Source organism: Gorilla gorilla, chromosome 14, assembly GCF_029281585.2.
Source record: "Gorilla gorilla gorilla isolate KB3781 chromosome 14, NHGRI_mGorGor1-v2.1_pri, whole genome shotgun sequence".
NCBI classification, from domain to species: domain Eukaryota; kingdom Metazoa; phylum Chordata; class Mammalia; order Primates; family Hominidae; genus Gorilla; species Gorilla gorilla.
In genome coordinates this window covers 56,137,020-56,162,037 of record NC_073238.2, presented here as the reverse complement: position 1 = coordinate 56,162,037, position 25,018 = coordinate 56,137,020, and the positions used below count along the sequence as shown (strand labels likewise).

The 25,018-nt window shown below is 36.9% G+C and overlaps 1 protein-coding gene across 2 annotated transcripts in view; it reads left to right on the top strand.

The window, feature by feature from the left end:
* Positions 1-25,018, top strand: part of VWA8 (von Willebrand factor A domain containing 8) — a 391,686-nt gene that overhangs the window by 88,548 nt on the left and 278,120 nt on the right. For both annotated transcript variants that reach the window (XM_031001353.3, XM_055360043.2), the window contains 3 exons: positions 2,957-3,088; positions 5,436-5,570; positions 5,659-5,736. In XM_031001353.3, the coding sequence (XP_030857213.3) occupies positions 2,957-3,088; positions 5,436-5,570; positions 5,659-5,736 (345 nt within the window). The remainder of the gene's footprint in view (positions 1-2,956; positions 3,089-5,435; positions 5,571-5,658; positions 5,737-25,018) is intronic.

Genomic DNA, 25,018 nt, shown 5'->3' with positions numbered 1-25,018 from the left:
GAGTGGGGAGGGATAGCATTGGGAGATATACCTAATGCTAGATGACGAGTTAGTGGGTGCAGCACACCAGCATGGCACATGTATACATATGTAACTAACCTGCACAATGTGCACATGTACCCTAAAACTTAAAGTATAATAATAAATTTAAAAAATAAAAAAGAAAATGTTAGTACTGTTTAATTGAAATTCAAGAATTCATAGGAAATACTCACAAAGTGGTAAGTTAACAAACTCTTATTTTCTACTTCTTGCTAGGAAGTAACCTGAAATAATTATGTGTCTATTGTTCTTCTGACCAGCTGTGATGTTGATAAGAAGTAGTTGCATTTGGGTTATAGTTTGAAGGTAGAATCATTATGATTTGCTGAAGGGTTGGATGCAGGGTTGAGACAGAGGTAAGGGTGATTTCAAGCTTTTGGACTGAGAAACTTAAATGATGGAGTTGGAGATAGAGAATATGGGGGTACCTTTCTGATTAATACCTTTGTAATTAACAATCCTCTAAATTTTCCATGCCAGAAAATGATAATTCACCTTGCAATTTGAGGTTTTTACTATCTTAGTGTATTCTGGCCTACTATTTTTATTTTACTAAAATATTTTAGCTTTAATTATTTGTGGGGACATAACCAGTGTAGCAAGTGGCTCAGGACATAGTGTTTATTTCTGGAATATGAGTCCTCTGACATCACTCCTGTATCAAGTTAGATTGACACTATAGCTGTGGTAAAACATACATTTAAGCTCATTTATTTGTTTTCCTAGAATTTAATGAATCTTCGTTTTAAATTTTTTTTTTTTTTTTTTTTGAGACGGAGTCTTGCTCTGTCACCAAGCAGAGTGCAGTGGCACGTCTTGGCTCACTGCAACCTCCTCTTCCCGGGTTCAAGTGATTCTCCTGACCCAGCCTCCCGAGTAGCTGGGATTACAGACACATGCCACCACGCCCAGCTAATTTTTGTATTTTTAGTAGAGACGGGGTTTCACCATGTTGGCCAGGCTGGTCTTTAACTCCTGACCTCAAGTGATCCACCCATCTCTGCCTCCCAAAGTGCTGGGATTATAGGCATTAGCCTTTGCGCCCAGCCATTTGTTCTACATTCTAATGAATTTAATTACTTGGGTAGGTCTTGCTCCTTTCCTATTGAGTTCTCCTTAAAATACAGTGGAACTTTTTTTTTCATGAAATTAAGGTGTCAATAGTTGTTATTTGTCTACAACATGGAAGCAATTCTTGTCAAATTATGTGATACTGTGGGGATTTGCATATATAAATTGTATGAAATATAGAAGTTTTTAATGGTAGTATAAATTCACAGGTTTTTTTTTAGGTTTGGGGAAAGGAGTTAGTGATTGTCTTGAGTACTTATGACATCAAAATGAAGACTTGAACTGGGATGTTAAGTTTAGAATGTTGAGGTTAAACATGATTTTCTTCCTCCCTAATCTATTTTCTGGAGTTCTTTCATTCTGCTGAATACATGATGATCTGTTCTTTCATTGAGTTTCAACTCTTTCACTATAGTAATAATGTTCCAAAACTAGTGTAAGATTTTGGGGGTTAATTTCTGCCTATTTAATAGTAAAATAAATTCAGTTTTTTATATTGAGCATGCTGTTATAAGTAAGGCATAGAACTTAATTTTCAATTTATTTTCATCTTTCACATACTTACCTGTATTCTTTCTGTGTAGTTTTGATATAGCTAGCTGGAATGAAGTGGTGTAGTCAATGTTAGAACATTGATAATTGGGCCACATCAAGAATCAATGGTTCTAGCCTTTTTTTTTTTTTTTTTTTTGAGAAAGAGTTTTCGCTCTGTTGTCCAGGCTGGAGTGCAGTGGACAATCTCAGTTCACTGCAACCTCTGTCTCTGGGTTCAAGGGATTCTCGTGCCTCAGCCTCCCAAGTAGCTGGGACTACAGGTGCGTGCCACCGTGCCCAGCTGATTTTTGTATTTTTAGTAGACAAGGTTTCACCATGTTGGCCAGGCTCGTGTCGAACTCCTGACCTCAGGTGATCCACTTGCCTTGGCGTCCCAAAGTGCTGGGATTACAGGCATGAGCTACTGTGCCTGGTGGTTCTAGCCTTTTAAATCCAGTTCAGCAAATATTGAGACCCCTATAGTGTAGAAAGCACTGTACCATATGCTGTGGAAAATTGTTATAATAATTTTAGTTAAGCTATTCACATAGCTGACAGCAGAATGATGTCCAAGAAGTTCTGTTTTCATGAATTTCAGGTAACACATTAACTTCGATTGATTTAAAGAATAAACCAATATGGGCCTTGTTTTATTTCAGCATATTTTGAAGGGTCTCATCATCTCCTTCTAGGAAGTTGATTGTCAAGAAATGTAAACTATGAACTTATACCAGGTCAGGAATTCAGTGATTCCATTTCTTGTCATTTAGTAAATTTTAGGGACTATTTTAATATGATCTTTAATGATTATTGTAAGTAGAATGGTATTAGTAGGAATAGAAAAAAATTCTCATTAACTTTTTCTAACCTCTCCTTTTTTTTTTTTTTTTCCTTTTTTTGAGATGGAGTCTTGCCGTTTCGCCCATGCTGGAGTGCAGTGGCGCGATCTTGGCTCACTGCAAGCTCCACCTCCTGGGTTCACGCCATTCTCTTGCCTCAGCCTCCCGAGTAGCTGGGACTACAGGTTCCCGCCACCACACCCAGCTAATTTTTTTTCTATTTTTTAGTAGAGACGGGGTTTCACCATGTTAGCCAGGATGGTCTCAATCTCCTGACCCTGTGATCCAGCTGCCTTGGCCTCCCAAAGTTCTGGGATTAACAGGCCTGAGCCACCACCCCCGGCCTAACCTCTACTTTTATATAATAATATAAAATGGATTTCACTTGTAATTAAGGTGTAATCTGTCAGATAGCCAACGTTAATGCTAAAATGAAAAGTAAATTGCATTATTTTCTTGTAATTTTACAGCGCTTTGAACTTCAAGATTCAGGAAGCTCTCTACTTCCTAAAGAGATTGTAAAAGTAGAGAAGATGATGGAAAACCATGTGTCCCAAGCTTCTGTGACCATCCGGATTGCAGATAAAGAGGTGACCATTAAGGTAATTAATCACAGGTTTATTCTTTCTATGATATACCTTATTCTGCCTGTTTTTATGACCTAAATTGGGTTTATGATCTCCTTGTAAGTCTTCTCTCTTGATAGTACTGCTTCTGTCGGTATCTATATGTCTATGTCTCCAGAGTCATGTGTGCTTATAAACTGGAAAAGTTCAGGAGAAACATAGGGAAAGCCTTTCATCAAAAATTCAAAGTTGACCTGTGGGAAAATCAAGTCACAGGCTGATTACTGACAGCATTTTGTGCTATGAGTCCTTGGTAAGAAATAGTGTTTTCAAATATTTGAGCTGCTACAGAGACCTATTTTCAAGTAAAATCTTTCTTAGCTATGTGAAACGGTTTAAAAAGGATCTGCTCTGGTTGAATTGTTTTTAGAGAGGGAAATAATATTTGGTCATAGAGCTCCATCTGCATGTATATATGTTATATATATATCAGCTCCTTCTATATATATCTATATGTGTATATATACACACATTTTATGGAGTCTTACTATATTGCCCAGGCTTGTTTTGAATTCCTGAGCTCAAACAATACTCCTGCCTTAGCCTCCTGAGTAGCTGGGACTACAGGCACATGCCGCTGTGCCCAGCTCATGATAAACTTTTTTGTTTTAATATTTGATATTATTAATATTAATTCATGTTACTGTACTTATTCATTGAACTGAATATTGATTATATCCACCATGAGCTAGGTTCCATATTATGAGTTTACTGTGTACTAGTTACTGTATTTGTCTCTGCATATATTACGTGATTTAAATCCCGCAAGATCCATTAAGGTGAGTTTTATTATCTCCATTTTGTAGATTAGAAAACTGAGATGTAAAGAGGTTAATGATTCACCCAGAGACAGCAGCTAGGAGATGGCACAGCTGGGATTTCTAGACAGGGACAGTTCCCCACTATACTCTCTGTTTTCTTCAGATGAATGGTTCATCTAGCTGATAGTTTAGGATAGAGGCAGACGAGTTAAGACTGCATTGGAATGACTGGGGATATGTAGAAGAAAGTAATACTGGGATTCAGGAGACGGAATAGGGAAAGCTTCAGAGAGAAGATGAAGCTTGAGCTAAGCCTGCAAAAATAACAGGATTTTTCCAGTGGCTCAGGAGTGGATAGGACATTTTTGGCAGTTTAAACAATATGTTCAGAAGCATGAGGTATGAACAAGACTTCATTATTTGCTTCCCTTTGGTAATGACTTTTTAACCTCATTGCCTCTAGTCTCTTCCAGTTAGCTTTCCATGTTGATACCAGGTTAAATTCTTAAATGCAAATCTGATCCTGTCACTTCCAAACTTACAGTTCTTTGGTTCGTGTGGTATATAACATGATCCAGCCCAGAGTCCTCATCAGAACATGGCTCCTTGGGAACTAATAGGGGAGGATAAATAATAAAAGGGGAAGACAAAAAATAAAATGAGAAGTAGATGTAAAAGATGGGAAGAGAGAATATGTGAACAGATGCCTCTCAGTGGTAAACTAAGATAAACCTGAAAAGGATTTGTGGACTTGACTTTTAGAAATCAGGAGGTCATTGGTGACTTTAGAAATTCCAGTGGACTAACATTAAATTCTGTGCTTACAACTAGAATTTTGGGAAAAAAATTTATTCTCCAGTAGTAACATCTTTACTATAAGTTATAAACAGCATTAAGATGACATGATTTTTATGAATACATCTGACAATGTGGGACTTTAATTTTAGGGAAATAATTGATTTGGAAGATTTGTAATAATGATCATCAGATCTATTAAATGAAAAAATAGTTGCTGCTCTATTGAAATATCAAAAACAGTAAAGAATTAAATTGAGCAAGCTATTAGTTGGAGGCTTTTAAGTGGCAGTTATATACTTTAAGTTACTGATATTTTGAGAAAAACATGCATGTTTTACACACACACACACATATACACACACACACACGCCCACACACACACACACACACGCCCACACACACACACACACACACATATATATATATTATTATTTTTTTTTTTTTGAGACAGAGTCTCGCTCTGTTGCCCAGGCTGCAGTGCAGTGGCGCAGTCTTGGCTCACTGTAACCTCCGCCTCCTGGGTTCAAGCGATTCTCCTACCTCAGCCCCCTGAGTAGTTGGGATCACAGTTGCGCACCACCATGCCCAGCTAATTTTTTTGTATTTTTGTATTTTTGTAGAGATGGGGTTTCACCATATTGGCCAGGCTGGTCTCGAACTACTAACCTCAAGTGATCTGCCCGCCTTGGCCTCCCAAAGTGTTGGGATTATAGGCATGAGCCACCACACCTGGCCATGTTATACTGACCTCTCTTTAATTATAGGTACCAGCCGGGACCAGGCTATTAAGTCAACCTTGTGCATCAGACCGTTTCATACAGACTTTGAGCCATAAGCAGCTACAGGCTGAAATGATGCAGTCTCACATGGTTAAAGATATATGTTTAATTGGAGGAAAGGTAAGAATGACAGTCTCACTGCAGACTTTTAGTTTCCTGGCTTTTGGTTATTTTGACTTACCTCTTGAATAATTTTTTCCATTTGTAGGGTTGTGGAAAAACAGTGATCGCTAAGAACTTTGCCGATACCTTAGGATACAACATAGAACCTATTATGCTCTATCAGGTACAGTGTTCATTTTTAGCTGCACTTGGACTATAAGCATATATGCTTAGGCCATCAGCAGAATTTATGGATATCTTCTTGTTATGACCTGTGTTTTTTTATATAGGTAAAGAACCAAAATAGTAATAAAATTATTAAATTAAAGTGCAATTATAATTCTTTGGAGCTTTTGAAAGTACATTCTAGGATATCTGATGTGCACAACATACCAGGGGCTGTGTTTCAAAGATATTTATTTTCCAGAGGCCTGGAAGGGTAGAGGGAAAGGAGGAGTGAAGAGAGGTTGATTAATAGTTATAAAAATACAGGTAGGTGGGAGAAATAAGACCTACTGTTTGATAAATAAGTAGAATGACTATAGTAGACAGTAATCTATTGTATATTTTAAAATAGCTAGTAGTTAATAATTCAAATGTTCCAGCATAAAGAAAAGATAAATGTATAAGGTACTCAACACCTTAATTACCCTAATTTTTAAATTTCACATTATATGAATGTATCAAAATATCACATGTACTGTGAAAATATGTACATATATTATGTATCAATTACAAAGTGAGATTCATTTTATGTGCATGTCCCCACACAGAATACATTTACTAGTAATTTGGAAATCTAAACAAAATAGGTTTCAGCTACAGTGGGAGCTAATTATATATTCACTGAATAGATTATTTTTTAAATGGTGACAAAATATATATAACATAAAGTTTACCACATTAGCCTTTTTTTGTTTTTTTGAGATGGAGTTTCGCTCTTTTGCCCAGGCTGCAATGCAATGGCACAATCTCGGCTCACTGCAACCTCTGCCCACCCCGGGTTCAAGCAATTCTTCTGCCTCAGCCTCCTGAGTAGCTGGGATTACAGGCGCCCGTCACCATGACTAGCTAATTTTTTTGTATTTTAGTAGAGACAGGGTTTCGCCATGTACAATTCACTGGCAATAAGTACATTCACAATGTTGTGTAACCATTACCACTTCCTTTTTCCAGAGCTTTTTCATCATCCTAAACAAAAACTCTGTACTCATTAAACAGTAGCTCTCAATTTTTCTTTCCCTCTCAGACCCTGGTAAACTCTACTTTCTGTCCCTATAAATTTGCCTATTCTAGGTACCTCATATAAATGGAATCATATAATTTTTGTCCTTCTTGTCTAGTTTATTTTACTTACCATAATGTTTTCAAGATTTATCCATGTTGTTGCATATATCAGAATTTCATTCCTTTTTAGGGCAAAGTCATATTCTGTTGTATGTCAATACCACTCTTTGTTTCTCCATTGGTCTGTTGATGGACCCTTGGGGTTGTTTCCTTTAGACTATTGTAACCTTTTGGCTATAGTAAGTAATTCTGCTGTGAACAGTGGTATACAAGTATGTATTTGAGTCCCTGCTTTCAGTTTTTTAAGGTATATACCTAGGAATGGAATTATTGGATCATATGGTAATTCTGCGTTTAATTTTTTAAGGAGCCAATAAACTGTTTTCCATAGCAGCTGCACCATTTTCATTCCCACCAACAATGCACAATGGTTCCAATTATTCTACGTCCTCCCTAATACTTTTCTTTCTTTTTTTTTTTTTTGTAATCATCATCCTAATGGCTGCGAAGTGGTAATTCACTGTGGTTTTGATTTGCAGTTCCCTAATGACTACTGATGCTAAGCATCTTTTTCATGTACTTACTGACTATTTGTATATCTTCTTTGGAGAAATACCTATTCGAGACCCTTACCCATGTCTGTCTTATTTATTTTTTCTCTTGATTTTTATTTTAGATTTGGGGGTACATGTGCAGGTCACAATTTACATGGGTAAACTGTATGTCACTGAAGTTTGCTGTATAAATGATTCCGTCACCCAGGCAGTTAAACATAGTATCTGATAGTTTTTCAACCCACAGCCCCCTCTCAAGTAGTCCCTATTGTCTGTTTTTCCCATCTTTATGTCCATGTGTACTCAATGTTTAGCTCCCACTTATGAGAACATGCAGTTTTGACTTTTTGTTCCTGTTAGTTCACATAGGATAATGTCCTCTAGCTACATCCATGTTGCTGCAAAGGACATGATTTTGTTCCTTTTTATGGCTGCATGGTTTTCCATAGTGTATCTATGCCACATTTTCTTCATCTAGTCCACTGTTGGTGGGCACCTAGGTTGATTCCATGTCTTTGCTGTTGTGTGTAGTGTTTGTATTAGTCAGGGTTCCCTAGAGGGACAGAACTAATATATATAGACAGAACTAATATATATAGTGTGTATATATATATATATATATATATATATATATATATATACACACACGCACACACACACACACACACACACACTAATAGGAGATACACACACACACACACACATATATATATATAAAGAGGAGTTTATTAAGTACTAACTTACACCATCACAAGGTCCCACAATAGGCTGTCTGCAAGCTTGAGGAGCAAGGAGAGCCACTCCAAGTCTCAAAACTGGAGAATTTGGACTCTGATGTTTGAGGGCAGGAAGCATCCAGCACGCGAGAAAGATGTAGGCTGGGAGGCTAGACACATCTTGCCTTTTCATGTTTTTCTGCCTGCTTTATATTGGCTGGCAGCTGATTAGATGATGCCCACCAGATTAAGGGTGGGTCTGCCTTCCCCAGCCCACTGACTCAAGTGTTTATCTCCTTTGGCAACACCCTCACAGACACACCCAGGATCAATACTTTGCATCCTTCAATCTAATCAAGTTGACACTCAGTATTAACCATCACAGTGCTGCAATGAACATATGTGTAGAACAATTTATTTTCATTTGAGTATATACTTAGTAAGGGGATTGCTAGGTCAAATGGTAGTTCTGTTTTAAGTTGTTTGAGGAGTCTCCAAACTGCTTTCCACAGTGGCTGAACTAATTTACATAGCTGCCAGCATTGTGTAAGTGTTCCCTTTTCTCCACAACCTCATCAATATCTGTTATTTTTTGACTTTTTAATAATAGCCATTCTGACTGGTGTGAGATGGTATTCATTGTGGTTTTGATTTGCATTTCTCTGATGATAGTGTTGATGAGCCTTTTTAAAATATATTCGTTGGCTGCATGTATGTCTTTTGAGAAAAGTCTATTCATGCCCTTTGCCAATTTTTTAAGTGGGGTTGTTTTTTCTCTGTTGAATTGTTCTTTATGTTATTAGACCCTTGTCATATGCATAGTTTGTGAATATTTTCTCCCATTCTGGAGGTTGTCTGCTTACTTTGCTGATAGCTCCTTTTGCTGTACAGAAGCTTTTCAGTTTAATTAGGTCTCACTTGTCAATTTTTGGTTTTGTTGCAAGTTCTTTTGTGGTCTTAGTCATAAATTCTTTGCCAAGGCCCATATTCAGAACAGTATGTTCTAGGTTTTCTTCTAGGTTTTTATGTTTTAGGTCTTAGATTTAAGTCTCTAACCTATTTTGAAGCAATTTTTGTATATGGTGAAAGGATTGGTTCCAGTTTCAATCCTGTGCCTATGGCTAGCCAGTTATCCCAGCACCACTTATTGAATAGGGAGTCCTTGCCCTGTTGTGTGTTATTGTTGACTCTGTCAAAGATCTGGTGGTTGTAGGTATGTGGCTTTATTTCTGGGTTCCCCTTCCCATTCCATTGGTCTAGGTATCTGTTTTTGTACCAGTATCATGCTGCTTTGGTTACTGTGGCTTTGTAGTCTAGTTTGAAGTCAGGTAGCATGATGCCTCAGGTTTTGTTGTTTTTGTTAAGGATTGCGTTGGCGATTCAGGCTGTTTTTTGAGTCTATATGAATTTTAGGATAGTTTTTTCTAATTCTGTGAAAAATGATGTTGGTAATTTGATAGGAATAGCATTTAATCCGTAAATTGCTTTGGGCAGTATGGCTGTTTTAACAATTGTAATTCTTAGGAGCACAGCATGTTTTTTTCACTGGTTTGTCTAATTTCTGATTTCTTTCAGCAGTGTTTTGTAATTCTTGTTGCAGAGAAAAGATCTTTTACTTTCTTGGGTAGCTGCATTCCTAGGTATTTTATTCTTTCTGTGGCTGTTGTAAATGGGATTGTGTTCTTGATTTGGCTTTCAGTTTGGATGTTATTGGTGTATACAAATGCTACTGATTTTTGTACCTTGACTTTGTATCCTGAAACTTTACTGTAGTCACTTGGCACTTTTAGGAGCCTTTTAGTGGAGTCTATAGGGTTTTTTAGGTGTAGAATCATATAATCTGTGAAGAAAGATAGCTTGACTTCCCCTTTTCCTATTTTTATTTTTTGGTCTTGCCTGATTACTCTGGCTAGGACTTCTAGTACTATGTTGAATAGGAATGGTGAGAGTGGACATCCTTGTCTTATTCCAGTTGTTAAAGAGAATGCTTCTAGCATTTTCCTGTTCAGTATGATGTTGGCTATGGTCCTTACCCATGTTTTAATTGAGCTTTTATTTTTTTAATTGACTTTTTGTTGTTGAGTTATAGGAGTCTTTTAATGTATTCTGGGTATAGAATTCATTCTCCACATATATGATTTTCTTTTTTTGAGATGGAGTCTCGCACTGTCACCCAGGCTGGAGTGCAGTGGTGCAGTCTCGGCTCACAGCAACCTCCGCCTCCCAGGTTCACACGATTCTCCTGCCTCAGCCTCCTGAGTAGTAATATTTCATGTGCCATTGCTTTGAAATCATATGGAGAAGATCTTGAAGAAAAAAATATTAATTTCCTTTTTGATTCTTCATTTGCTATTATATTATTTATATAATTATGTATAACATGAATATTTTCTTCACATTAAAATAAAAACTCTCATTCTAATGAAAACTGGAAATAATTTGTCATCAATTTTTCCAAACAGTACTGTTTCTGTATCAGGTTTTCATAGTTAGTTTTATACTGTATGTTTGAGCTATGAAATTTATGTTCACTTCATGCTGCTGTTTTTTAAAAGACTAACCAAACAAAAGAGTATGTGTATATCTAATAATTCAGATCTCGTAGCTACACTGGAAGGCCTCCCAAAGTATCCTGCCTTTGAGTATGCTATCTTGATATGTAAAAGAATTAGTTTAAGAGTCTGAGAACAGATTTTCTCCTATATTTCTAGAGAGTGACAATAAACTCACCGAAACATTATTTTAATGTTTTTCGGTTTCCTGTTCAGTTTATTAATGCATGGATGAATAAGGGTGGGAAGATACTACTGTTAAAGTTAATGGCAGGACTTTCTATTTCCTAATACACTTTTGGGTTACAAACTCAGTGTCTTCTAGTTTCTGTCACAGAATAAGGTCATTTAGTCATGTCTTATCAGTCCTCTCTCTGAAAAATACAGATGATGATAATTGAAAGGCACATAAGTTTCCCGTAAAAACATTTACCCATTCTTTGTACATATTCTGTCAACGTTTTAGATGTCCTGCAAAGATTGGGAAACAGTAGAGATAAGCAAACTAAGCACATTTTCTGAAAACTCCTTTTCTTTTTTCCCATTTTGCTTTTCTGCTCTTTAATTTTTGAGAAAATTTTTAGAGAAAAGAGTTTCCTAGAAGTATAGACTTTGGAAAGGGATAGAGAAATATAATAACTGTAATATGTTTTGGAGGTGAATTTGTTTCTTTTGCCATATAGCTTCTTTCCATGTAAATAATCAGTTGCTTTTTATTATAGAAACCAAGCCCCTGAGATCAAATGTAAGACTCCTCTGTGGGACACAGGAATTAATAAAGAATGAATTTGGTTTGTATAATAATATAGTGCACATTGATGAAAAAGTTCCAGAGGTTTGATGCAACATAGAGAATTTAGTGGGAAAAAGTAGATACACCATCTGTTTTCCTAGAAGATGTGGAGACTTCCCTGTTATTTGTACATGTATAAAGCTACACTTAATCTGTGGTTTTTGCCTTATTTTTAGACTTGATTATTTTTAGGACTGCATTTCATATGAAGTAAAAGGAAAACAGAGCTTTAACACAGATTTGAGGCAGTACGTAAAGTAAGTTTTATAATAGGCTATAAAAGTCATAAATCATTTGGCTCAAGTGTTAGGTCAGATTCTTTTAACTGATTATTCTTTTTTTAGGGTTGAAACCAGTGATTTCATAGTGTTGAAGAAATACAAGTTATTCTTTTCCTTCACAGCCAGATAAGGGCATATTTCCAGATTTCTTTCTACATCATCATAAATACACTAGATCTGAGATCTTTTCCTTCTGATCAGTTACTAGTTAGATTAAACACCAAGTCAAATTTAATCTAAAATTCAAGTGCACGTAAGTTTATGGGACTTTTAGTGAAAATAATTATGGTCTAAAATATGTTGAAATCTTAGTATCATCATTGACCTCTTAGCTAAGTTTTTCTTTCTATAGCTAAACTCAGACCAAACCCTTTCCCCTCTCTTCCATCTAATCTGCAATCCTCACTTCTTGTTTATCCAAATATAGTGGAAATATTTTTATTCTTTTATTCTCTCTCCTTTGTTTTTATTGGTCTATGTCTTGGATTCATTGCTGTGCCTCTTATTTTTGCCTTGACTTCGTGCTTTTCTCTTATGAAGATTTCAAGACATTTGTATTCATTTAAGTGTTCTTTATGCAACGTTGGACCTTGGAGGCTTTTTTTTTTTTTGACGCTGACTTTTTAATTTTTTTTTTTTTTTTAAGAGACAGGTTTTTGCTCTGTCCACCAGACTGGAGTGCAGTGGCGCAGGCACAGCTCACTGCAGCTTCAAACGTATGTTCTTGAGTCATCCTCCCACCTCAGCCTCCTAAAGCTCTGAGATTACAAGTGTGAAGCACCCTGCCCAGCCGGGGCTGATTTTTTACATGAGTCTGTAGCTCATCTTGTTTTCTTGCTTTTTTATTTTACTACAGTCTGTCATCCTTCCTGTCTTCTTAGTATTTTTTTTCCACAAAGAATAGCTCTTACAATGCTATCTATCTAAGAATTTACTTACTTCAGCTCCTACAGATTTCTTTAATTATAAAGTTTATTTTTCAAGAACCATGTATATACTGTTGATCACATCAGAACTTTAAAATGGTTGACTCTAGCAATCCTTTTCAAATCTCAGGCTTACCAAGGCTTCTGTCTCATATCTTCTTTAGTTTCTCTCTCTCTTTTTTTTTTTTTTTTGAGATGAAGTCTCACTCTCACTCTGTTGCCCAGGCTGAAGTGCAGTGGCATGATATTGGTTAACTGCAACCTCCGCCTCCCGGGTTCAAGTGATTCTCCTGCCTCAGCCTCCCGAGTAGCTGGGATTATAGGCCCACACCACCACACCTGGCTAATTTTTGTATTTTTAGTAGAGACAGGGTTTTGCCATGTTGGCCAGGCTGGTCTCAAACTCCTGACCTCAGGTGATCCCCCTACCTTGGCCTCCTAAAGTGGTGGGATTACAGGCATGAGCCACTGCTCCTGGCCCAGTTTCTCTTTAATAATGATATTGCTTTGTCGCCTGCCTCTTTTATGTAGAATATTTTAAATTTAAAATACATTCCAACCTATCAGACTATAAACTTTAGTGTCTGTATTAGTTAGGATTTCACAGAGAAACAGAACCTATAGAGATTTATTGTAAGAAATTGATGTGTGAGATTATGGAGGCTGAGAACTCCCATGATCTGCCATCTGCAAGCTGGAGAGCCAGGAAAGAGGTGGTGTGGTGGTGTAGTTCTAAGAGAAGCCTTGAAGGGCTGAGAACCAATAGAGCCAATAGTATAAGTTCCAGTCTGAGTAAGGAAGACTAATATCCCAGCTCAATAACACATAGAGAAAGCAAATACTGCTTTTCTCCTTTTTGTTCTACTCAGACCTCCAACTGATTAGATAAAGCCCACCCATATTGAGGAAGGCCATCTGCTTTACTCAATCTACCAGTTCAACTGCTAATCTCATCCAGAAATACCTTCACAAACACCCCTAGAATACTATTTAACCAAATATCTGAGCATCCCACAGCCCAGTCAAGTTGACACATAAAATTAACCATCACAGTGCCTAAAGAGTTAGCAGAATAAAATTTCTAATTTGAAGTGACATTTTCATTAAATATCATTTCAAATTCCTTGCCTATATAGTGGGAGAATGCTATAAGGGGATCATAAGTATTTGTAATATTATTTGCCATAATTTAATAAATTAATGAAATTACAATGAATTTTATTGTTACTCATACTTGTAAAATTATAAATATTATACATTGTATAGAATAGTTACTTTAGTAAGTTTCATCAGGGTACTAATAAGCAGGTGGCAATTGCTCACACAGGGAATTTTATAAATTAAATTGTAAAATTACAACCCTTATCTTAGTAAGTTACTTCACAAGTGTACTTTATTGGAAAAAATATAATATGGATGCTTCTCTGTAACACATTGCCATTTCTGGAAAATGTAACTCAAATTTATACCTAGCTAATTGTAAGTCACCATTGTAACTGTTGCAGATGCATATGTATATTAACGCTTAACAATTCTTCATTTTTAAAAATAAATAATGAAATAAGTAAAACTAGTATATAATGAAGAAATCTTATCTAGGCAACTAGCTTAATTTCTTCCCTTATCACATTTAAAAAATCTTATAGTACTTATACTTTATTTTTATGTCAAAATGCCAGAAACTTTGTTATCCGTATTTTCCAGCTTCAAAAGAGAATTGAAAGCCTCTTGATAATGTCTAGTTGATAATGTCTACCTAATATATACTTCAAGTCTCAAATACACAGTAGTATATAAAGAAGCAGTTTTGCAGATTGTAGCTAATCACTTAAGTAAAACACCTGTCTATTATTCTAACAAAAAAAGATATCCAACAAATATATGATTTAGACAATAGATTGAATTGGGAGATGCTATTATAATAGGAAGGTTTTGTGGAAGTTTCTTTCTTTTTTTTTTTTTAATTTTCATTTTTTTGAGACAAGGCCTGGCTATGTCACCCAGGCTGGAGTGCAACGGCACAATCTTAGCTTGCTGCGACCTCCGCCTCCCAGGCTCAAACCATCCTCCCACCTCAGCCTCCCAAGTAGCTGGGACTACAGGTGCACACCAGCATGCTTGGCTAATTTTTTTTGTATTTTTGGTAGAGATGGGGTTTTGCCATGTTGCTCAGGCTGATCTCGAACTCCTGGGCTCAAGCAGTCCTCCCGCCTTGGCCTCCCAAAGTGTTCGGATTACAGGCGTTAGCCACTATGCCTAGCCTTGTGAAAGTTTCTAAGAAAAAGCATCTATGGCTATTATTGAGAACTGAATACTCTTTCCATTTGGAAACTTAATTCAGGACATATTTGGAAAACAACTCATTCTGTACCCCAAATAGTTTGAATAGAGAGTTTGTGCACATTCAGTTATTGCCTTTCTAGTCTTCTTGTGAATAATTTTTTTTGTTTTGTTTTGTTTTGATCAAAGTCTCGCTCTATCACCCAGACTAGAGTGCAGTGGTGCGATCTCAGCTCACTGTAGTGTCTGCCTCCCGGATTCAAATGATTTTCATATCTTAGCCATCCGAGTAGCTGGGATTACAGATGTGTGCTACCCCCCCTGGCCAATTTTTATATTTTTAGTAGCGATGGGGTTTTACCATATTGGCCAGTCTGGTCTTAAACTCCAGGCCTCAAGTGATCTGCCCACCTTGGCCTCCCAAAGTGCTGAGACTATAGGCTTGAGCCACTATGCCTGGCCAACAAGTAAGATTTTTGAATGAGAACAGAACAAATTGGTAATATTACCATATATCAGGGTTGACAAACCTTTTCTGTAAAGTGCCAGATAGAAAATATTTTTAAGCTTTGTGGATCATGCAGTCTTTGTTAAAACTTCTCAACTCTGCTATTATAGTAGAAAAGCAGACAAAGGCAGTAGTACATCAATGTATGAGTGTGGCTGTGTTCCATCTTATCACATTTTTGGTGGGGTTTTTAAAGTCACGTTTACTGAGGTATAATTCATACATAGTAAAATTCAGTCCATTTTGACAAACGCATTTGGTAGTAGGGCCAGTACACAATTGAGATATAGGGCATTTCCATCACCTTGAACAATTCCCTTGTTCCCTTGTGTAGTCCACCCAAACCCAGTCCCTGGCAACCACTGCTTTCTATCCCCATTAGTCTTGCCTTTCCAGAATGTCATATTAATGGGATTATACACTATGTGCCTTTTACATCTGGTTTCTTTCACTTATATAATACATTTGAGAGTCATCTATGTTGTTGCATGTATCAGTAGTTTGTTCCTTTTAATTGCTGACTACCTTATCACATTTTAATTTATGTTTATATCAGTATTTCTCTTTCTTCTACAGTAGCTTTATTTCTTTTTTCTTCTACTTCATATATATATTTATATATATTAATATATTTTATATAATATTAATATATATATTTATTTATATATATATATTATATATATAAATAAATATATATATATTTAAACCCATGGTGGGCCATTGGGTGGGTACCTTGCTGCCGCCAACAGCCAAGCCATGGGCTACAGTAGCTTTATTTCTGGTGCTCAGCCCTTCTCAATGAATTTGTCAACACTAGCTTTCTAAGCTTTCCACTCATTTCCAGCTTGGGATCTGCCCAATCCATCCTTACAATACTGATTTTTGTTCTTTCTAATTTTCCCCCTATTTTACATTTTTTAATCACGACTCACAGTTTGCAAGATAATATTGAAATTATGCTGTTTAGCACACAGTGCTCTTTTTTATCTGGCCCCTGTGAGACCTCAACTGTGCAACTAACATTTACCTTATAACTCCAGCCTTAAGGGATGACTTGCAGTTTCCCCAACATGACTTGCTGCCTACCACTCCATGCTTTCTTGCACTCTTCATGCTGCCTGAACCACCCCTCAGAGCCTGTAGGCCAATTTGCTAACCTTTAAAACTTAGCTCCACTACCTGCTCTGAATTTCTGTAAATCTTGAATTTAATTTATATGTACTCCATCTTTGTTTCAGCATCACTTAATGGCCTTTTTCATGGCACTTATCATTCTGTACTATAATAACTACTGTATTCCATTAGCTCCAAGAGGCACTCAATTGTAAGATGCACCACTAAGAAAGAAAAAGTACTTCAAATTAAATTACGATATAAGACTTTATCACTTAGAATTTTCATATTTGTCTTAAAGAACTCTTCCAGACTTAATTTAGATTATATACCTCCTGTGCATGCAGAAAAAGGAAAATATGAATATAATAAATAGGAAAATATATATAAAATAAAAATAAATATAATAAATTTATAAATAAATATAAAAATAAAAAAATAATATTTTGAAATATTTTTAAAACTTAGGCACCATCATAGTCTGACTCTTCTAAAGCACTTTATGATTCAGTTGCAGATGTTCATGTTGTTTCACGTATATTCTCTGTGTGTTCCTTTGGTTGGTCAGGAACAGAATGCTCTTCTATTGTTTCCCGAATTGTCTTCCAAGCTACTGACAGCCATTCTGCTGGTTCTGATACTGATATTTTTTAAATTTTAACCAAAGGTACTGACAGAAATGTTTTTAGGCAACAACTAGAACTCATATTCTTTTCCCAAATGGAAAAGAGTAATTTGTTGACTAAAACATGGATGGATTACAGTTGTTTCTTTAAGCCACAAGCTAACAAACGTACTAACAAACAAGCAGAAACAAGTGCACATATATGTACACAATGGTAACTGACTCTTCAGCAACTGTTGTTAAGATTCTATCAATTGAAGCTGCACCCTGATTTCAGAGATATTAAAATATAAAACATGTATATCTTGGAATTGATGAAACAGCAGTTTGTCTCTCCTATCGTTTGTAAGCTCCTTGAAGGCATGGACAACACACTTTTCAACTCTGTTTCCTTCATGGACAATAGATGTCTAGTTGAAAAAATGAAATAGAATAGAAAACAGAAAAAACACAGAAAAGATCCGTGTAACTAAGAGTTGATTTTTTTGAAAAGATAAAATTTACAAACTTGTAGCTAGATGAATAAGTGAAGAGACAAGATTATAAACAAAAGAACAAACATCACAACTGATAGCACAGAAATACAAAGGATCATGAGACTACTATACATCAACAAACTGAATAACTTAAAAGAAATTGGTAAATTCCTAGAAATATATTACCTACCAAGACTGAATCATGAAGAAATGAAAAAATGAGAACAAATCAATAATGAGTTAGGAGATTGAATCAGTAATCAAAAACCTGCCGCCAGAGAAAATCAATCCTATTATGTGATGGCTTAACCTGTGAATTGTACTAAACATTTAAAGAAGAACTAAAACCAAACCTTTTCAAACTTTTTTAAAAAATAGAAAAAGAGGGAATACTTTCAGACTCGTTTTGTGAAACCATTGTTACCCTGATACCAAAGCCAGATAAGCACACTACAAGAAAAGAAAATTACAGACCAATATCCCTGGTGACTACAGATACAAAACATAATAAAAGCCATATATGACAAGGCCACAGCTAACATTATGCTCAATGGTAAAAAGCTGAAAGCTTTTCCTCTAAGATCTGGAACAAGTCAAGGATGCTCACTGTCACCACTCTATTCAATGTACTATTGAAAGTCCTAGCTAAAGCAATTAGGCAAGAAAAAGAAATAAAATGTACCCAAATCACAAAAGATGGAGTTAAACTTTTTTCTGTTTCCAAATGACATGATCTTATATGTAGAAAACACTAAAGATACCACCCAAAGCAATACAGATTCAATGCAATCAATCTCTACCAAAATTCCAATGACATTTTTCACAGAAATGGAAAAAAAATACTAAAATTCATATGGAACCACAGAATACCTCAAATAGCCAAAGCAATCTTGAGAAACAACATTTGAGGCACCACACTACCTGGTTTCAAAATATTCCACAAAGGAATAGTAATAAAAATAGCATGGCATTAAAAACAAACATATGGATGGATGGAACCAGAATAGGGAGCCCGGAAATAATATACTATTAATGGCCAATTAGTTTTCAACAAAGGAGCCTAGAACACACATTGGGGAAAGGATAGTCTTTTCAATAAATAGTACTGGGAAAATTGTATATCCACATGCAGAACAATGATATTAGACCTTTATCTCATACCATATACAAAAATCAACTAAGAATGGATTAAATACATAAATGTAAGACTGAAACTATAAAACTACTAGAAGAAAAGAAGGGGGAAAAGCTTGCAGATATTGGTCTGGGTAACAGTATTTTGGAGATGATACCAAAAGCATAGGCAGCCAAAGCAAAAATAGATAAATGAGATAAATACAGATAGATGAGATAAATGCATCAAACTTAAAAAGCTTCTGCACAGCAAAGTGAACAATCAACAGAGAAGAGTCAGTCTACAAAATGGGAGAAAATATTTGCAAATCACAGCTGACAAAGAGTTAATTTCTAAACTGTAAAAGGAACTCAACTTAGTAGCAATAAAACAACCCAGTTTTAAAATGGGCAGAGAACCTGGAATAGACGTTTCTCAGGCATTTTAGAATATACTTGTTGGACATACAAATGGCCAACAGGTACATATAAAAAGTGGTCAACATCACTCATCATCAGATAAATGCAGATTAAAACCACAATTAAATATTGCTTTATACCTGTTAGAGTGGCTAATATCGAAAAGATAAAAGGTAACAAATGTTGGTAAGCATGTGGAGAAGAAATGCTTGTACATTGTTGGTAGGAATGTAAATTAGTACATACATTATAGAAAATAGTATGGAGGGTCCTCAAAAATTAAAAACAGTACTACCACATGATCCAGCAATCCCACTTCTGGGTGTATATACAAAGGAAATAAAGTCAGTATCTTGAAGGAATATCTGTGCTCCCGTGTTTATTGTGGCATATTCATAATAGCCAAGATAGGTAATTAACATGTTTTCATTAACAAATGAATAAAGAAAATATGCAGTATATACAGAATGAATTATTATTCAGCCTTTAAAAAGCAGGAAGTCCCATCTGTATTAATCCATTTTCACACTGCTGTTAAAGACACACCCGAGACTGGGAAGAAAAAGGTTTAATTGAACTTACAGTTCCATATGACTAGGGAGGTCTCAGAATCATGGTGGGAGGCAAAAGTCACTTTTACATCACTGGAGCAAGAGAAAATGAGGAAGAAGTGAAAGTGGAAACCCCTGATAAATCCATCAAATCTTATGAGACTTATTCACTACCACGAGAACAGCACGAGAAAGACCAGGCTCCATGATTCAATTACTTCCGCCTGGGTCCCTTCCACTACATGTGAGAATTCTGGGAGATAACAATTCAAGTTGAGATTTGAAGGTCACATAGCCAAACCATATCACTGTCATTTGCAATAATGTAAATAAACCTGGAGGACATTATGCTAAGTGAAATAAGCCAGCCACTGAAAAGCAAATACTACATTATCTCACTTAAATGTGAAATCTAAAAAATCAAACTCATAGAATCTGGTGGGGTCTTTCATTTGGCTTGCTGCTGGAGTCCTTAGGTGGACTGGCCTGGTGCCTGACTCTGCAGAGAGTAGGGTGCTGGTTGTCAGGAACTGGGGAATGGGAAAAAGGGGAAAGTGTTAGTCAAAGGGTACAAAGTTTCAGTTAAGCAGAATGAATAAGTTCTCAAGATCTAATGTACATTATAATGATTATAGGTGATAATACCATATTGTATACTTAAAAATTGCGAAGACAGTAGACCTGAAATGTTCTTACCACAAAAAATATGTAACTGTGGTTTCTATCTCTTTGTTGAGCTTTTCACTTTGTTTGTATATTGTTTTCCTGATATCATTTAGTAGCCTGTGTTCTCTTTAGCTCACTGTTCCTTTAAGACCATCATTTTGAATACTTTGTCAGATAGTTCGTAGGTCTCCATTTATTTAGTGTCAGTTCCTGGTGCTTTATTTTGTTCTTCTGGTGGTTTTGGTTCCCTGATTGTTAGTGATCCTCATGGGCTTGCATTGGTGTCTGTGCATTTGAAGAAGTGGACATCCAGTCTTTATAGACTGGCCTTGATAGGGAAAGCTTTTTACCAGCCAACCCAGCCAGACATTCTGGGCAGACCATCTGGTGGGGTCTTTCATTTGGCTTGCTAATGGAGTCCTTAGGTGGACTGGCCTGGTGCCTGACTCTGCAGGTGAGTGGGCCTATCAGCTAAGTCTCTGAGGGTGGCTCTGAAGTCTGAGTTCATGGAGAACAGCCTGAACTTGGGTTGATGGGACCTAACATAGTGCTATGGCAGACCTTGAGGCTGAGTCTTCAGAGTCCACTGTGGCACTGTGGTGGTCCTGGAACCAGGGTACATGGGTATGAGCTGGGTCCTGGTCCCTGAGTCTAGGGGGCTGCCTGATACCAGGGCCTGCTGGGCTGGGCCTGGTGACTGGGTCCACAGGGAACTACATTATAGTATGTACTTGGCTCCTTATTTAATTAAAGTGTACTTTTTTAGTAATGGATAACATCTTTTGTGTTAATAAACTTAATTATCATGAGGTATTTATTAGATTTATAAAAACACACTAGGAGGCCTTTGGGCATGTGTATAAAAATAAACATTACAGTAAAGACAAATCCATTAGTCCAAGAAAGAAAACAAAGGTAAAATGGCCAAGGAATCCCACCAAATAAGGAACTCCTGTCTGAAAGGTATTTCTTTTACTATTCTTGATGATCCGTGAAGTTGAAGAGGGAAGAAACTTCAAATTTGGGAACTCTGCATGGAGTAACTCCAGACATAAGGACATTATGTAATGAAGTCATAGTCCTGCTGGTAGCAACACATTGCTGTGTTTGATCATCTCCATTAGGCAGCACTTCTGTTTTCTTTTTCTTTTCTTTTTTTTTTTTTTGAGACAGAGTCTCACTCTGTCACCCAGGCTGGAGTACAGTGGCGTGATCTTGGCTCACTGCAACCTCTGCCACCCAGGTTCAAGTGATTCTCCTGCCTCAGCCTCCCAAGTAGCTGGGATTACAGGCACCTGCCATCGTGCCCAGCTACTTTTTGTATTTTTAGTAGAGACAGGGTTTCACCATATCGGTCAGGCTGGTCTTGAACTCCTGACCTCATGATCCACCGGCCTCGGCCTCCCAAAGTGCTGGGATTACAGGCATGAGCCACCGTGCCTGATCTATGCACTTCTGTTTTCAATGTACTTTACAGTAATTTTGATTAGGAGTCTTAGGGAAATCTTTTAAGAGTCCTCAGGATTTTATAGTCATTGAAGACCACTGCAAATGTGAGGAGTTTGCCAGAGGTTAGTGACATTAGTGATGAAGTTACATATCTTATAGATATATCTATATATCCTTATGATCCATCCTTGTGGGAAATATATTGAAAAAGAAAATAATGAAGGGCATAACTTTGATTTGATTTTAAAATTTACAAATATTTGCAAGTAGAATATATTTTGTGAACATATTTTTTTTTCCTGGAAATGAAAAGTAAATATATGCTTTTCAGTTTTATGACCTAGTTGCCTTTTATGATTCCTAAATGCTTAGTTTTGTATTCTTCCCCTATTAAAGAAAACCCCAGTTTTTCAGGATCCACATCACTTTCTGAATGCGTAGAACTTTATTGCTGATTTTAAAGCCAGTCTCATAGTTAGAAACAAGGCTGTTTGAAGTGGAAGCCATTTGGCAGAACCATAGAGATAGAGCCAAAAATAACAGAGAAGGAAAAGGCAATCTTTTACAGAGCTCAACTCATGCCTCCAGGAATGTGGAGTTGAAGTATCTTGGGATTTGACTTGGTAGAAGCTGCTAAAATCCTGATTTTACACTCTATTGACTGCTGTTAAAAGGTTAACAATTTAAAGAGGGGCCTTAGCCAGCCTAGCTCCTCTGATGCTTCATGTTTATTTCTAGTAGCTCCCTTAAGCTCTCCCAGATTTAGGTAGCTGCAGACAGGGAGCCCCTGCAGGAGAGGAATGATAGTCACTATGCTATCACATAGGTGGGAAGGCTGCCCTGTGTATTAGTCTGTTCTTACAGTGCTATGAAGAAATACCCAAGACTAGTTAATTTTAAAGGAAAGAGGTTTAATTGACTCACAGATCTACATTGCTGGGGAAGCCTCAGAAAACTTAACATCATGGCAGAAGGCAAAGGAGAAGCAGGCACCTTCACTAGGTGGCAGGAGGGAGTTGAGTGCAAGCAGGGGAAATGCCAGATGCTTATAAAACCATCATATCTCATGAGAACTCACTCACTATCACAAGAACAGCATAGGGGAAACCACCCCCATGATCCAGTCATCTCCACCTGGTTCCGCCCATGACACATGGGGATTATGGGGATTATAATTCGAGGTGAGATTTGGGTGGGGACACAGCCAAGCCATATCACCCTGAGAGTTCAACCAGCACATTTCTTTAATCTTAGCAAGCCTTTTTCTATGTTGCTTCAAGTGAGAGGCTCCTCATTTCTTTTTAGTAACTCTCCCTGAATCCATTGGATTCTTTTCTGTTTCCCAGCTAGTGAACAAATGTTTGGCTTCCTGCTGCACAGTGTCTTCCATGGAGTAGCAATTCAGAAAAGGCAGCTTTAGTTTTGTGAGGAAGGTGCCAAAAGGGATGCATTGTCAATCAAAAGAGTTGTCAAGTACTGGAACATGGCACATTTCTTAGCCTTCTCCCCATCACCCTCACCCCTTATAGCCAGTTGTCAATATTCCATCATTTGTTTTTTGCAGGATCTACTGTAACCATGAACATTTCCAAAAATTCTAACCCACTATTCTTGGGCCCATTATTGAGCCTTTGGTGGAAAATGCATTTGGCATATGGAGTTTTACTTTATAGAGTTTTTAAGAACTCGTCAGTTTTGTCATTTGAACATTTATAGATATGTAGTTAGAGTATGTTGCATTCCATATTCTGTTCACTAAAGTTGTAGAGTGATCTCTTAAAAATGTAAATCAGATCTTTTCATTTCCCTGATTAGAATCTGTCAGTGGCCTCCCATCATACTTAGAATAAAATAAAGACACTTTACCCTGGCATATGAGTCTTCCATTAATGAGGTTACCCATTAGAACCACTCAAGGATCTTTGAAAAACTTCCAGTGTCCAGGCTCTACCACCAGAGAGTCTAAAGTAATTGATGGGAGGTGGGACCAGTATTTTTCAATTATAACCAGCAGCCAGGGTTAAGAACCACTGCGCTATGTGACCCAATCCATGCCTACCTCTTCAGCCTTCTCCCTTCCTGCTGGACCTTCTACTGATATGTTTCAGTCTCACTGGGTACTTTTAATCCCTTAAATCTGTCTGGCTTCTTTCTGCTACGGGGCATTTTCACAGGCTGTGTGATCAGACTGGAATATTCTTGCCTGATCTTCACGTGGCCTCTTGACTTTGAAATCTCGACTTGAATATCTGTAGAGAAAGCGTTTTTGATGCACTGAGTTATTTGCCATCATATTATCTGATATTTTCTGTGTAGTACCAACTACTATGTGGTATTTTCTTATTTGTGTCCTTCTATTCCTTCCTTCTCCTCCTGTCTCCTTTCCTTTATCTATTTTTGTTCATTCCCACTGGAGTGTAAGATCCATGTTTATTTTTTTCACTACTGAATTCTCAGCACCTGAAACGGTGATTTGCAAGCAGTAGGCTGGTTCTCTCTCTTTCTCTCTTCATATATATATTCAATATATATTTGAATGAATAAATTGTGGAAATTTTAGATTATTTAATTAATTTTTTGAGACATAATCTTGCTGTGTCATCCAGGCTGGAGTGCAGTGGCATGATCTCGGCTCACTGCAACCTCTGCCTGCAGAGTTCAAGCAATTCTCCTGCTTCAGCCTCCCGAGTAGCTGGGATTACAGGTGTGCACCACCACACCTGGCTAATTTTTAGTAGAGACGGGGTTTCAACATGTTGGCCAGGCTGGTCTTGAACTCCTGGCCTCAGGTGATCCGCCTACCTTGGCCTCCCAAAGTGCTGGGATTACAGGCGTGAGCCACCGTGCCTAGCCTGAAAATTTTAGATTATTTGTAAATGACCTCTGTTGTCAGCTTTTCTTTACTATTTTTACCTGCTTCAATATTAACTTTATTTTAAATTCTAAGATAGGAATTTTCTGTCATTTAATTGTGTGCAGCATTGTCATATCACTTCTATTACTGTCCTGAATTGTGAACTGAGACTTATTGTTATATTTAAATTTTAACATATTTATAGTTTGTTTCTTCACTTGATTCAGATTTAGCTGTCATTTATTAAATAACCATTAGGTGCCAGGCATTATCTCATTTAATTCTAAAGATATTTTACTCAT